General features: G+C 43.0%; 1 protein-coding gene across 1 annotated transcript in view; it reads left to right on the top strand.

The window, feature by feature from the left end:
* The window catches only part of LOC124252874 (CD109 antigen-like), an 84,724-nt gene extending 71,646 nt beyond the window's left edge, over positions 1–13,078 (top strand). The window contains 17 exon segments of the mRNA XM_046686547.1: positions 3,713–3,826; positions 4,746–4,847; positions 5,384–5,512; positions 5,851–5,989; positions 6,387–6,563; positions 7,170–7,251; positions 7,441–7,597; positions 8,180–8,254; positions 8,469–8,640; positions 8,855–9,069; positions 9,727–9,876; positions 10,222–10,284; positions 10,869–10,978; positions 11,506–11,653; positions 11,997–12,099; positions 12,426–12,511; positions 12,940–13,078. Coding sequence (XP_046542503.1) covers positions 3,713–3,826; positions 4,746–4,847; positions 5,384–5,512; positions 5,851–5,989; positions 6,387–6,563; positions 7,170–7,251; positions 7,441–7,597; positions 8,180–8,254; positions 8,469–8,640; positions 8,855–9,069; positions 9,727–9,876; positions 10,222–10,284; positions 10,869–10,978; positions 11,506–11,653; positions 11,997–12,099; positions 12,426–12,511; positions 12,940–12,957 — 2,040 coding nt within the window. The 3' untranslated portion in view covers positions 12,958–13,078.
* Positions 13,079–14,356: the final 1,278 nt, after the last annotated feature.

The following is a 14,356-nucleotide window of genomic DNA, read 5'->3' as shown; positions in this document are numbered from 1 at the left end:
CTTGAAGTAACGTATGTAAACATGTCATGCTCCAGTGAGACCCCGTCACGCGATGTTTATGAGAGAAGAGATGGCAATGTTTGCTTTTGCTGATGAACACAGCATATCGGCACCAAAATTAGCAGCAGTTGAGAGAACACGAGCTGACTTTCCAGAGACCTGGATGTGGACTAATGCCACTACTTGGTAATTAAGGATGTCTCACAGTCTTAATACTTTCTCCCCGGGTCCATGGTTTGAAATAGAGCTGACACACATTAACGCTTTTTGGTGGGCTGCATCTTAATTTAGGTTAGTAACCTGCCCGCTTGTTTTCATGACACACGTAACCATTAGCTCCTATCTTTTGTTCTCTTGGGAAGGTTTCAGATTCTAGTTTTTATCACTTTTGGGTTTTTTTTGTAACATAGTCACACGTCGAAATGACAGTCATGGATTGGATAGATTAGTTGTTACCCTGGGATAACGCAGTGAATGTGTACCCCTGTTTTGTTTGACTACATAGAGAGGCTGTTGATTTATTTAGTCAGTTATACATATCACTTTGCTTGCGGATACCTAGACATAGCAAATATTCAACATTAGTGATGGTGGGTGTCACGGGTCTACCACTATCAGATTCATAATGTAACCAGAAAGTGGTTGATGGGGTGAAGTTGCATTGAGGTAAGTGTGTTCTGGTATCTCACATACAAATCACAACGTGACCGATGCTTGTGTGTGTGTGTGTGTGTGTGTGTGTGCGTGCGTGTGCACGCGAGTGCGTATTCATCTGATGTTATACATCTTTGAACTTTCAGAAAGACCTTGCATAAAATTATGTTTCACAGCTCAATCGTTATCAAAATTTATCCACTTTAGATCCCTGCATATTTTGTGACACCCTGTTTCACGGCCCTGTGGCAATGGCAGGCCTGGTAGGCAAGACCGTGTCAGGAGTTGGTATACCTCAGTCAGTTGCTGTACCTCAGACAAACGGGGCGTTGAAGGAAGTGGAACACATCAGAAGTGTTTTTCCTGAAACCTGGCTCTGGCAGAATCAGACTGTCAGGTACCACGCTCGCATTATCAGCCATCTGATCAGTGTGCTTGACATCAATATCTTGTCTGCCCTGCACCCATACCTGCAGCATTCTTTGCCTTGCTCTCTTATTTAGCTGTTGTCGAAAGGTCTTGCCTCGATGATGCAGTGGGCGGTATCGGGCGTTGAAGGAAGTTCAACACATCTGAAGCATATTTCTTGACAGATTTAAGGTCCCTCGCTCGCATTATTCCTGATCAATGTTCTTGCATTGATATCATGTCTGTCCTGCATATTTAATACCTCAAGGAATCACCCTGGATGATGGACGAGTTTGTACAAGAAATCTTAGTTCATCTAAATTGGAAATATGTCATTCTGTTGATCAGCATCAGAAAGAAAACACAAGAAAATGCTGACGACCATCCAGTTGTGATTAAATATAACCTTTTCTCAAAGCCATGGCTCAATTACTGATACACGTTCTTTCCCTTCTGCTCCAGCTGCAGAGATGCGCGTGGCTCAGAGGAGCTGGGTGATTTGAGCCATTTCTGGCCTGGAGGTCTTGGGGAATAATCAGGACAGAATTTATAACAACATGACATATTGGAAATGGTCGAAGTAAAATAAATCTGTTTACTACTGTGAACTAAATTATCAAGCTGTGGATGTCCGTTTGAACACGGGGTCTACATTCCATCCTCTGTCACACTGCAAACCTGTGCCACATCTCCCATATTCACATAATGAATATCCAACCGACATTCTGCATCTGGACATTTGCAAAACATGTTTACTAACATATGCTCCAGTGCGTCAGAAAGGAATATTTTGTAACCTTAAAAATGTCAGTGTATGTATTTACCCAAGAATATGGTATATTTGTAATCCATACATGACAAAGAATAATGTGCTGCTTTGTGATCGTTGGTTACGGTGACTAACCTACAGACGGATGATACAAACTGTAAGATGGAAGACCCAAAACATCTTGAATTTGACCTACACGTCACATTATGTACAAATGTGTGCCTCTTGGGGAAAAGGTTCCAACTGTACATCAGGGGAAGAGGTTCCTTGACTACAGATCAATTGTGTTTCGTTTAGATCCTCCCAGGTTCCACGGTTTGGCATTGGGCCTATTGCTCATGTAGTTTCATCAGCAACAAATACACACACCACTAATCCCAAGCCGAACCTGAACCTGCAGGAGGTTGAAAGAGTTAGAAACGTTTTCCCGGAGACGTGGCTGTGGACTCACTCCAGTACAGGGTACTTCAGTACTTGCGTGTGACAGGCTTAACTCGCACAACTGACGATCAGAATACTCTCTCTTCTGCATCTTCTATCACAGTGGAACGAAACTTGAAAAACAATTGAATTTAAACAAGAATACTCTTTATACGTCAACCTGATGGACTATGACAATCTCATAATCTGATGTATCTAAATATGTCGCTTCCCCAACAGTAGTAGGATTCTCTTTGATATTAACAAGTTATATTAATCGATTAAACATAGGGCTACAAAATGGCCTTCAAAAATGCTACACTGAAATGGCTTTAACGGTATTCAAATGATCTTGGAGTGTGATCCATGACAACTCCTACTTTAAGACGTCTAATACTTCTGTAATTATTTTACTGCCACGCCACAAGTGATGTTTAGAAGTTGCCAATCTATTGTGTAATTTTACAGAATCTTTCACTATATCTCAGTGCCTACCCTAGACCATGTTGTTTTGTGCATGTTTTGTGCATGTTCTGTGGCTATTTTGTACATGTACCAAAGTTACCCCGCTAGTGTTCTTTTGTCTGCTGCTTAACGCAATGCCTTTTGTGTTCTTATTGAAACTATATAACATATTTATACCAATATGTATCTCTTAATGTGTAGTGTGTGTGTGTGTGTGTGTGTGTGTGTGTGTGTGTGTGCGTGTGTGTAATCAGTTTGTCACCTGTGCGTGATTCTCATGAGTAAAGTTTTGAAAGCGTTCTCACATCGATCGTAAATACTGTTTATATTTTTATACCACATATGCAATTCCCATTAAAGTTTATTCTGTATCAGCGGATAATTGCAGTAAATTGATGTTATATAATCTCCATTCATTTACATATTAACAATGATAGACAATCTGTTTTAATGTGTAGCAGCTCGTATAATCATTTCCTTCATTTAAATACCACAGTACCGATGGTAAAGCTATCATCTCAACAACAGTGCCAGATACAATCACGTCATGGGTGGCTAGCGCCTTCGCCGTCAATACTCAGAGCGGCCTTGGAATTGCACCAACCCCAGCTAAGGTAGGTCACTAATCTACTCCTCCTACGATCTATTAGCAGCGTGTCTTTGTCTTCAGTTCAGTATTCCGAAATATGGATTGTTGTCCCATATCTAAACAGTTCGGTTTCTTTACACACGGGCAAAGAGACCCAAATCCCTAGTGGATAAATGAGACATAAATGTAATAATACTTTTCATGACCACGGATCATCAATGACGATTGATGATGTGCATATACATTCTACTTATTCAATAAATAATACGATCGACACATACGTCCATCAAAGGCAGCCACTAGCTGTCTTCAGCATAGCCGGCGTATGATTTAAACATGGGAATATAAAAAGCTACATGGAAGTTTTCCCTATATATACACACATATACGTGATGTTCTGTGTTCAGATCCGCGTGTTCCGCCCCTTCTTCGTGAGCCTCAACCTGCCGTACTCCGTGACCCGAGGGGAACAGCTGGCTCTCCAGGCCATCGTCTTCAACTACCTCACCCAGGACGTCGACGTGAGTAGTAGATGTTGACCGTACACGTGACGGTAGTCCTCATCTGCTAAGTAGCGCAACTACAAACTATTGCAAGATGATAGTTTAACTTAGTAAACTTTAGCGTTGCCTCCAATGTACAACCTTGCAGTAGTAATACGCATTACGTGATTCACAGTGTGTGTATAGTGTACGTTAAATCAGTTTGACCGGTGATATTTGATCAGTTCGTACGTCAGTTCAGAGTGAGATTAAGTAATCAGTTTGTACGTCAGTTCAGAGTGAGATAAAGTAATGACGCATTGACTAAGTACTGAATATGCTGCTGCGATCAGTTTTTGTATCTTTTTGTTTTCTTTTCAACTGTACAGATACGTTTCTATTGCTTTACATTTAATGGGGCGGTGGGGTAGTCTGGTGGTAAAAGCGTCCGCTCGTCACGCCGAAAACCCGATTTCGAATCCCCACATGGGCACAATGTGTGAAGCCCTTTTCTGGTGTCCCCCGCTGTGATGTTGCTGGAATATTGCTAAAAACGGCGTAAAACCATACTCACTCACTTTACATTTAATATTACGTCTTCCCATTACCTTTGGAACGTCATCCCATGCTGTTCGTTGTTGTTATTCCCACGCAAGTAAAATTGTTTGATGGACTAATACCATCAATGCAGTAATACTTCAATAGGATTGACTCTTCTGAAGGAAAGGAAGGGAATGTTAGGATGTATATATATATCGTATGATGTGATTCTGAAATGCCACAGTGTAAGGGGGCAGAGTCGCCCGAAGCGCCGCAACAAGATGTCGGGATCCCAAAACATGAGTTAGAATTTCAGATTCGGTCAGATTATGTTCTTTGTTTTGTTAATTAAACACGCACGCACGCATGCGCACACACACACACACACACACACTAAAATGATTGGTCTTCCTTACAGGCTGTTGTATCCCTCCCTCAATCAAAGGACTACCTGAATGTTGTCATTGATGCCAATGGCCGGGAACAAACAGAATCTAAGGACCAAACCCAGACTGTGCATGTAAGTACCCAAGTCCAGTCACAACACAACATCATTTTACCACCGGTAAATATTGGGCAATATTAATGACACTTTCACTACAGACCGCCTCCGTGATGTAGTGGTTAGAGCGTCCGCCCGGAGAGCGGAAGGTCGCGGGTTCGATCCCCGACCGCGTCATACCAAAAGACGTTAAAATATTGTACTTGTTGGTCCCTGCCTGGCGCTCGGCATTAATGGGTACAACAAGGACTGGTCGGCTCGGAGTCAGTATAATGTGTCTGAGTGGGGTATTCATGCTTCACTGCGGCATGGTATCTCAGTGGGCTAGCACTATAAAACCAGCTTCAGTCTGGGCTAGTACAAGCAGCCGCACACACACATACACACGCATGCACGTCGCCATATGAGCGAAATATTCTCAAGCACGACGTTAAACCCAATTTCACCTCACCTCACTTTCACTACAGCTGATTCATATTCAATTTCCCAATGTGTCAAATTGTATCAGTGTTTGGTATTCAGTAAATGAATGTGTATAATCGCCTTTTCTATAGGTGAAAGCAGGCAGCGCTTCCTCAGTATTTTTCCCCATCGTCCCCGCGAGCCTGGGTACCATCGACGTGACCGTCTCCGCCCGATCAACCCTCGCAGCTGACGCCCTAACGAGACAGCTCCTGGTCGAGGTGCGGCTTTGTCTCTGCCATATCATACAAATAAAACAATTACATTGAGAAGTTTGTCAAGTATGAATAAGCAGAGTAACGATAGCTACAAGAGATGAACGTTTATCATTTGAATGTGCTTTATCAATAGTGTTAATGCGTTAAACATCAGCAGTAAACGTGTAAAGCGAACAAAATATTTGTAAGTCTGACGTGTCATAGCTTAGGAAACGGTTCTACAGAACAGGAGTAACTTTATGATAATTGTACAATTTTCATTTGAAATGCTGCCTTTACATGTTTTCACTACTCTCGGGGAATTCCTAGATATTACGATGTTCCATGTAATCTCTCTTCAGCCTGAAGGAACCCCCAAAGAGTACAGCGTCCCCATCCTGATTGATCTGAAGCAGGCCACCAGCTTCTCTAAGACTGTCCCCATCACTCTGCCACAGAACGTCGTCTCTGGGTCACAGACTGCTAGAATCACCGCCATCGGTCAGTAATAAAATACAGTGATTCCGATGAATATCCGGTTATATCGCCACAAACTGTTCATGGTAAATCAAGGGTCACAGCGCTGTTACTATAACATCGGGGGTATATAAAGTCCTGTGACACAATCACTCAATTTGTAATATATTGTCACTTTGTCATTGATTTCCATCAGATTCTTGCCGAAATTTCAATTTTTCAGTAGGTTATATGAACAATATTGATTGAGATTTCAGCTACCATAACTGTTATATATGTTATGTTTCACTACGGTATAAATAGATTGAAGGATACATAATGTAATGAATAAAATTTCTGTCAATATATAAATTGATAACAATTTAACTCGATAAACCTTTTATTCAACACATGTCTCTCTAACCCTGTCATATTCTACTAGGTGACCTTATGGGTCCAACTGTAAGTGGACTAGACAGTCTTCTGCGCATGCCTACCGGATGTGGCGAGCAGACGATGCTTGGGTTGGCCCCGGATGTGTTTGTCACCAACTACCTGACAGCAACCAAACAACTGACGGGAGACATAGAAGACAAGGCAATCAAGTACATGGAATCTGGTATGTCAACACGCTAATTTGATTGTATGCTTTTGATATTCGCCATTTGTCTGACTGTACCTATGTGTGCATTTGGATTGTCTCTATCCAGCAAGCAGGCAAAGCGAACACATGCTCATATTTGGTAGGAATTGAACTATCGACTCTGCTTATAGAGGATATTTCTTACGCATAAGGCAAGGGTTTTGTTGCTACCTATCCCTCATTTTAACTCAAGAACTCAGTATCCTTTATGTTCACAAGAGAAGGTCCCCCCCATCCACTGAGATTAAAATTAGAATTGTCGTAGCGCTATCAACGCTTGTAGGTCCGAGCTTAAATTCGGGCAAATTTCCCTCTTTCCGATTAATAGATAGCAAAAACAGGGATAATGAAACGCCATAACCTCCAATACCATTCAACTGGCCTAGTTGACACATGTCATCGGTTCCCAATTGCGCAGATCGATGTTCATGCTGTTGATCACTGTCTGGTCCAGACTCGATTATTTACAGGCCACCGCCATATATCTGGAATATTGCTGAGTGCGGCGTAAAACTAAACTCACTTACTCACTCACTCACAATAGCATTTCAACGAATTTACATGACCACCCATGTCCTCCAGGATACCAGAGGGAGCTGACCTACCAGCACAAGGACGGTTCCTTCAGTGCTTTTGGTGACAGTGACCCATCTGGAAGCATGTGGTAAGTACCGTGATACCTGTAATGAATTACACTTTATCCATTGAGTACATTTTAATTTATTCCGTCACATTGAGCATATATTAATATCATTTGACATGTTTCCTGAGATAAAGCATACAATATTCTTTTTGTAAGTACTTATGCATGACTTTGGCCGTTAATTAGATTGTATTCTGTATTTGCTCCCAGGTTGTCAGCGTTCGTTGTGAAGACGTTCCACCAGGCTAAACCATACACCTTCATCGACGACGATGTCCTTACACGAGCCATCAACTGGATGATTGAGAAACAGAACGCCGACGGTTCCTTCCCTGAACCTGGCCGGATCATCCACACAGCCATGACAGTGAGTGAAGACTCAAATTGTATTACACTGTGTTATAATGATATATGAATATGCTTGTACTGGTATTGTACAAAACCCACTCAAGGGTCCTCTACCTGTAATAGTATTTTCCGTACCTAATGGAATGAAATAACACATAATCAACTTCTTAAGTGACACACTTGATGATCTGCAATTGCTGATCGGAGATCTGTTGACATCGTCCTTTACACTCATCGACCAGTTCGTGCGACTGGAACAATCCGTGTGCATGAACCGCGAAGGTCAGGGTTTTCATTGGTGTTGAGCAACCCATGCTTGTCGAAGGAGGCGGCTAACGGGATCGGGTGGTCAGACTCGCTGACTTGGTTGTCATAAGTCATCGCATCCCAATTTGTAGATCGATGCTCATGCTGGTGATTCCTGGATTGTCTGATCTTTACAGACCTCTGACATATAGCTGGAATATTGCTGAGTGCGGTTAAACAGCAACCAAACCAAAACAATCTGCATGAGTTTGTTGTCGATATAGATATGAATATCTTAAACAGATGTACGTTCGTAAAGATTCTAATTATCAAACACTCACGATTTCTTCTCAAGGGAGGGTCAAACAAAGGTGCTTCTTTGACGGCGTACGTCCTCATCGCCCTTCTCGAGAACGACGACCTCACAGGGGTAAGTGAACACATATGAAGAAAATTGCAGAATACCTTCGATCTGAAGAAAACGTCGAAAATTTGTCTCAGTCACACATAAACAGAAACAGACAGCCTTTACGTGTTCAGTTGATGCTGTTCTTTTATTTCCTGGACCTATCATTGAACAATACTAATTCCTTTGTGATGATTCGTGAAATCAGGAATCCTTCATTTTCTTGTAATTTCAACAGAATGTCCAGCAGCGGATAAACGCGGCCGCGGCCAAGGCTGTTCAGTTCCTGGAGAATCAGACCCCGACAGATGACTACTCTCTGGCAATCATCACCTATGCTCTGCACCTTGCTGGCAGCACCCAGGCCGACACGTCCTTCGCCACATTGAACTCTCATGCTATTGTGAAAGGTTGGCATCAATGTTCTTGAACTAAGTAACGTTTAACTCAGAAACGCTATATTAAGCAATGGGTCCAAAAGTCTAAAAGTCTTCCATGCCAAGCACCAGGTAGTATCAGGGCATTTTTGGCTAACCTGATTTGAAGGACTTTAACTATAAGCTGAAAATGTTTCTATAGATATATTTCTTTTGAATTTGAAACATTGGCTACCCACGTTTTCAGATGGATTCAAGTACTGGCACCGTCCAGAGGTCAAGACGACACAGTCCACCCGCAGCTACTGGAAACCTCCATCAGCCAAGAAGGCCATCGACATCGAGATGACGGCATACGGTCTGCTGATATACGGCGAGAAAAACGATTTTAGCGGTGGCCTGAACATCATGAAGTGGTTGGCGTCCCAGCGTAACCCCCACGGCGGATTTTCCTCCACCCAGGTTAGTGTTATACCTACACAATCATGAAGTGGTTGGCGTCACAGCGAAACCCCCACAGCGGATTTTCTTCCACCCAGGTTAGTGTTATACCTACACAATCATGAGGTGGCTGGCGTCCCAGCGTAACCCCCACTGCGGATTTTCCTCCTCTCAGGTTAGTGTTATACCTACACAATCATGAAATGGCTGGCGTCCCAGCGTAACCCCCACAGCGGATTTTCCTCCACTCAGGTTAGTGTTATACCTACACAATCATGAAGTGGTTGGCGTCAAAGCGTAACCCCCACTGCGGATTTTCCTCCACTCAGGTTAGTGTTATACCTACACAATCATGAAGTGGTTGGCGTCAAAGCGTAACCCCCACTGCGGATTTTCCTCCACTCAGGTTAGTGTTATACCTACACAATCATGAAGTGGTTGGCGTCCCAGCGTAACCCCCACATCGGATTTTCCTCCACTCAGGTTAGTGTTATGCCTACACAATCATGAAGTGGTTGGCGTCCCAGCGTAACCCCCACGGCGGATCTTCCTCCACCCAGGTTAGTGTTGTATCTGTACAATCCTTCATCTCACTAGTATAGAGCTATGTTATATCCTTCATCACAGTGGTATAGAGCTATGTTATATCCTTCATCGCAATGGTATGTCGTGTTCCAGGACACAGTGTTAGCCCTGCAGGCTCTGTCTGAATTCGCCAAGATGGCGTACTCCAACAACTTCGACATCCAGGTGACAGTGAACAGTGGCAGCTTCAGCCATCAGTTCTCTGTCAACCAGAACAACGCCCTCGTGCTCCAGAGTGTCGAGGTGAGTCCCCTTCCATTTATCACTGACACGCACAAACATGTCATTCTGAACTCTCACACATCAACAAGTATGCAAACATCTCCGCACGATTATCCATCGATGAAAGGAACAAATCTCGACTATTTCAAGCGCTTTCGAGTATACTAAGGCGTTGCTAAATTATCTGAAGTTCAATCTCGGTAATGCGAATTAACTCGTTCGGATTAACAATTGAGGTTAACAAATTATTGGCAGTATCCTTTGTGCATTATCAACGTTCAAGACGGACTATTTGGCTTTCTGGCTTTCACTGTATGAAATATTTCATGTATATTTACATTACATCATCTGTTTCCTCCCCTGCAGCTGCCATCCATCCCAAGCAGCATCAGTGTTCAGGCTAACGGGGCCGGCATCGCCCTTGTTGAGGTGAGTGTCATCATAGGCATGGTACTAAGGTGCAAACGTGAGTGAGTAGAGTTTTTCGCGGTTCCAGCAATGTTCCAATAATATCGCTTCCGGGAACACTTAACATGGCTTCACATGTACGAAAGCTAACCTAGGTTTTCTACGTGGCAAGCTGACCTTATATGCATTTTCAATACATCGACCAACACTGTGAATATCATTGTACCGGCACAAGGTAACATTCTCGTTACTTAACGGGGCGGTGGGGTAGCCTAGTGGTTAAAGCGTTGGCTCGTCACGCCGAAGACCCGGGTTCGATTCCCCACATGGGTATATTGTGTGAAGCCCATTTGTGGTTTCCCCCGCCGTGATGTTGCTGTAATATTGCTAAAAGCGGCGTAAAACTAAACTCAGTTACTTAACTGGACGTGGTCGGGCATTCCGCACATTGTCATCATGTTTAAATATAAACAATCCATTTCGAACTGAAATCATTTTCATTTGTATTAGAGATAGTTGAGATACGTCTATATGTATAGTCAGTTGTGTGTTCAGCTAACCCCGATAGCATATTAAAATGAGTGTACCCTCCTTTTGTCGTTTAGGTCGCTGTGTTCTTCAACGTTGAGGCTGAGGTGGAGGAGCCATCTTTTGATGTGACCGTCAAGCTGCTGAAGGAGGACATCAACTCCATCACAGTCCAGACCTGCACCAAGTGAGTGGGACATACCTAACGTGTGTGTGTGCCTGTCCGTGTGCGCGTGCGTATGTGCAGGACAACCATCATACCTAACATACGTGTGTGTGCGTGCGTGCGTATGTGCGGGACAGCCATCATACCTTACATGCACACATGTGTATGTGCGTGTTCGTGTGTGTGTGTGCGTGGTTATGTGCGGGACAAATATCACGCCTAACACACATGCATGTGTGAGTGCGTGCGTGCGTGTGTATGTGCGGGACAACCATTATACACATGAGGGCGTGCGTGCGTATGTGCGGGACAGCCATCACACCTAACACGCGTGTGTTTGCGTGCGTGTGTGTGCGCCTCTGTGTGTGTGTGTGTGATTGAAATATAAAAAGCCAACGCTGTGGCTGACAAGTTTGACAAGCCAGTGATGCTGAACATCCTTCTACACGTCCAACTGCAGCTAGGAGGTGACTATACATTCGAACGTGTTTACAGTGGGATAGCACTGAGCGATCCATTCATTCATGTGTATCATGTTGCTTCCCTAGGTGGTTGTTAACTGGCACCAGTGGCATGGCCATCCAAGAACTTGGAGTTCCCTCCGGCTTCGATGCTGACCTTGACACACTTACCAAACTTAAGACCTTGAAGAGAATCGAGACTCCCAACAAGAAGGTGGTTCTGTATTTTGATGAGGTGAGATGTTATGCGTCGCCATCGTTTCTCATGGATTTAAGACAGTGTACAGGATTACTTGTATTATATTAGTTGAATTTATGAACACCTACAATTCATACCAGGTGTCTCTATCTGGACTCATTGGTTTAGTTGTTTTAAGACCATAGACTATATGTTGAACAATATTTGTATAAAAGAAATCCCAGTAAAATGATACGTGTTTCGGTGTATTTCTTGACAATTGCAATCCGGGTATGAAATGATTTGCAATAATATTATCAATGATATGATTATATTGTCATACTTGTTATGACAATATCCTACTGTTTGTGTTACTAACTCGACTCTGTCAATGTCACAGATCGGAACCACACCCGTGTGTCTGTCCGTCACCCTCCAGAGGACAGGTCTTGTAGCCAAGTCCCAGCCCGTCCCAGTCAGAGTCTACGACTACTATGAGCCAAGTAAGTGTTAACAGTAACATCATTGACATTGAGGCGTGACAACGTGTTTAGAGTTACGTCCCTTTGTCGTCCCAGGACCTGCTGAACATTGTTTCCAATCACACTACTGGCGCACTGATAAAATAAATTCTCCATTGTCTTGAACGTCTTTTTAACTTTCCTCGTTCCTTTAGTTCTCCTGCCATGATGTAAATCATAAACTGTAAGTATAAACTGTAAAAACATTCCATCTGTTGCATGTTTAAACATAAATGACCATCAACTGACCATGTTGCGTGCCACATGCTATTTACCAGACAGTAGAATGTGTTCGTTTCCCATTTCAGCCAACCAGGTGACAGCATTCTACCAGTCCCAGCTCCTCAAGAATTCCAACATCTGTAGCGTGTGTGCGGAATGTGAAAACTGCGCGGTGAGTTAGCCGAACACCTTTAATTTGCTAAACGACCACAGGCACCATTTACAACTGAATATCACCCGGGCTACGAAACACAGGAATTGATAGTATATTGCTTTGGTAGTACACAGGCAAACTGTAGCGCAAATAGAGCTGCGCAACAGAGAGAAAATGACCAGTCTTTCTATATGCAAGCGAAGCACTCGCATGTAGGAAAACTGGTCATTTTCTCATTTTTGCGCAACCCTATTTGCGCTACAATTTGCCTGTGGGTAGTGGTAATGGAGTTATGTAACGATAAACGAATATCACAGACAAAATTCGTGTCACATGTAATGTGGTTAACCTTTACTTGTGTGTCGCCCTATTTTTATCATCGATGTGATGCGTCAAAATGATTTCACGGCAGGAATTATTTGATTACTATGACGTCTGTATTCTAGGTCAAGGCCGGGCGATGAAAACACCGATGACCATCCCAACACACGGCAGATCACATCACATTCAGAAACATCAAGAATAAAGAATATTTACTGAACATGTTATCTTTCACCTTCGTATAATAAACTTCCATGTTAAACATACTCTTTGTTTGTACTGATTGTATTTAACGTCCTTGGCATCTGATTGCATATGACGTCAAAAGCCAGACAATGTTTTTGTTTGTACTGATTGCATATGACGTCAAAAGCCAGACAACATCTTTGTTTGTGTTGTTTAACGCCATACTCAGCAATATTGCAGCTATATGGCGGGGGTTTGTAAATATTTGAATCTGGACCAGACGATACAGTGATCATTTGCATGAACATCGATCTACACAATTGGGATACGATGGGATAGGGAGTCTGTCTTCCATATGCACCAGGCTTTTGTGTTTGGGCGTTTGAATCAAACATGGTGCGGGTTTGTTTGAGCACCCTTGTTTTTCGCTGTTTTTTGACATTGTTTCGTTTCACTCAAACTTGTAGTATAATAATAGTCCACTTGTAACGCGCTGAATCCATGCAGAGTTCATGCTCTGAGGGAACATGTCCGAGAGGAGATGAGAGAAGTTACACAGAGAAGGCATGTCTGAACACTAGGAAGGTTTTGAGTTGGGTCTTAAACGATGACAATGATTCGCAGTCTTTCAGGTACTGGGGCAGAGAGTTCCAGGCTTTAACGGCTGAATACGCAAATGACACCTACGAGTATGGTTCTGCAAAACCAAAAGACTATAATCGCTGCGATGTGGTTCGAACTTCAGCACCAACAGGACAAGAAAACAATACTTCACAAGTGAAAAAAGCATACAATTAACATTCCCTCCCGTGATTGCGCATCTTATACTTCCCTATACATTCGTAGATATGGATCATCTCCATCACTATCAAGGTATTGTTGTCATGGAATTCAAGTGATTATTGCCAGTTTGTCTACACCCAACACAACATTTGCACTAGGTAGTTTGATAGAGCATACCTGCCAACATTCACGCATTTCAGGTTAACACTCACATGTTTATTACTCGCGTCACGCTTCCACGACAAAAGTGATAGATCTCATACCAAACAGGGTTCACATTAAAACAAATATATACATCCGTTACAAATCACACAAACAGGTCTGAATACATCGTTTTCAGTGACCTTTCTTTCAGAGGGAATTTACAGTTAGGCTCTGTGTTCTGGGGGCGGCAGGTCCCTGCCGGGGAGGGCGGCCCTTGGACCCGGCATCTCAAGCTTTCTTCTCTCTTGAGAATGGATGTTCTGAATAGACATGTCACTGTGACACGAAACATGCGCATGATAGTTCAAACTGTCTGCATGTTAATGATAATCAACTTAACGAGACTTCCAAATATTTTAACTGTGTTTG

Source organism: Haliotis rubra, unplaced genomic scaffold, assembly GCF_003918875.1.
Source record: "Haliotis rubra isolate DU_JTF1 unplaced genomic scaffold, ASM391887v1 Scf528, whole genome shotgun sequence".
Lineage (NCBI taxonomy): Eukaryota > Metazoa > Mollusca > Gastropoda > Lepetellida > Haliotidae > Haliotis > Haliotis rubra.
This window is presented reverse-complemented; position numbering and strand designations above follow the sequence as displayed.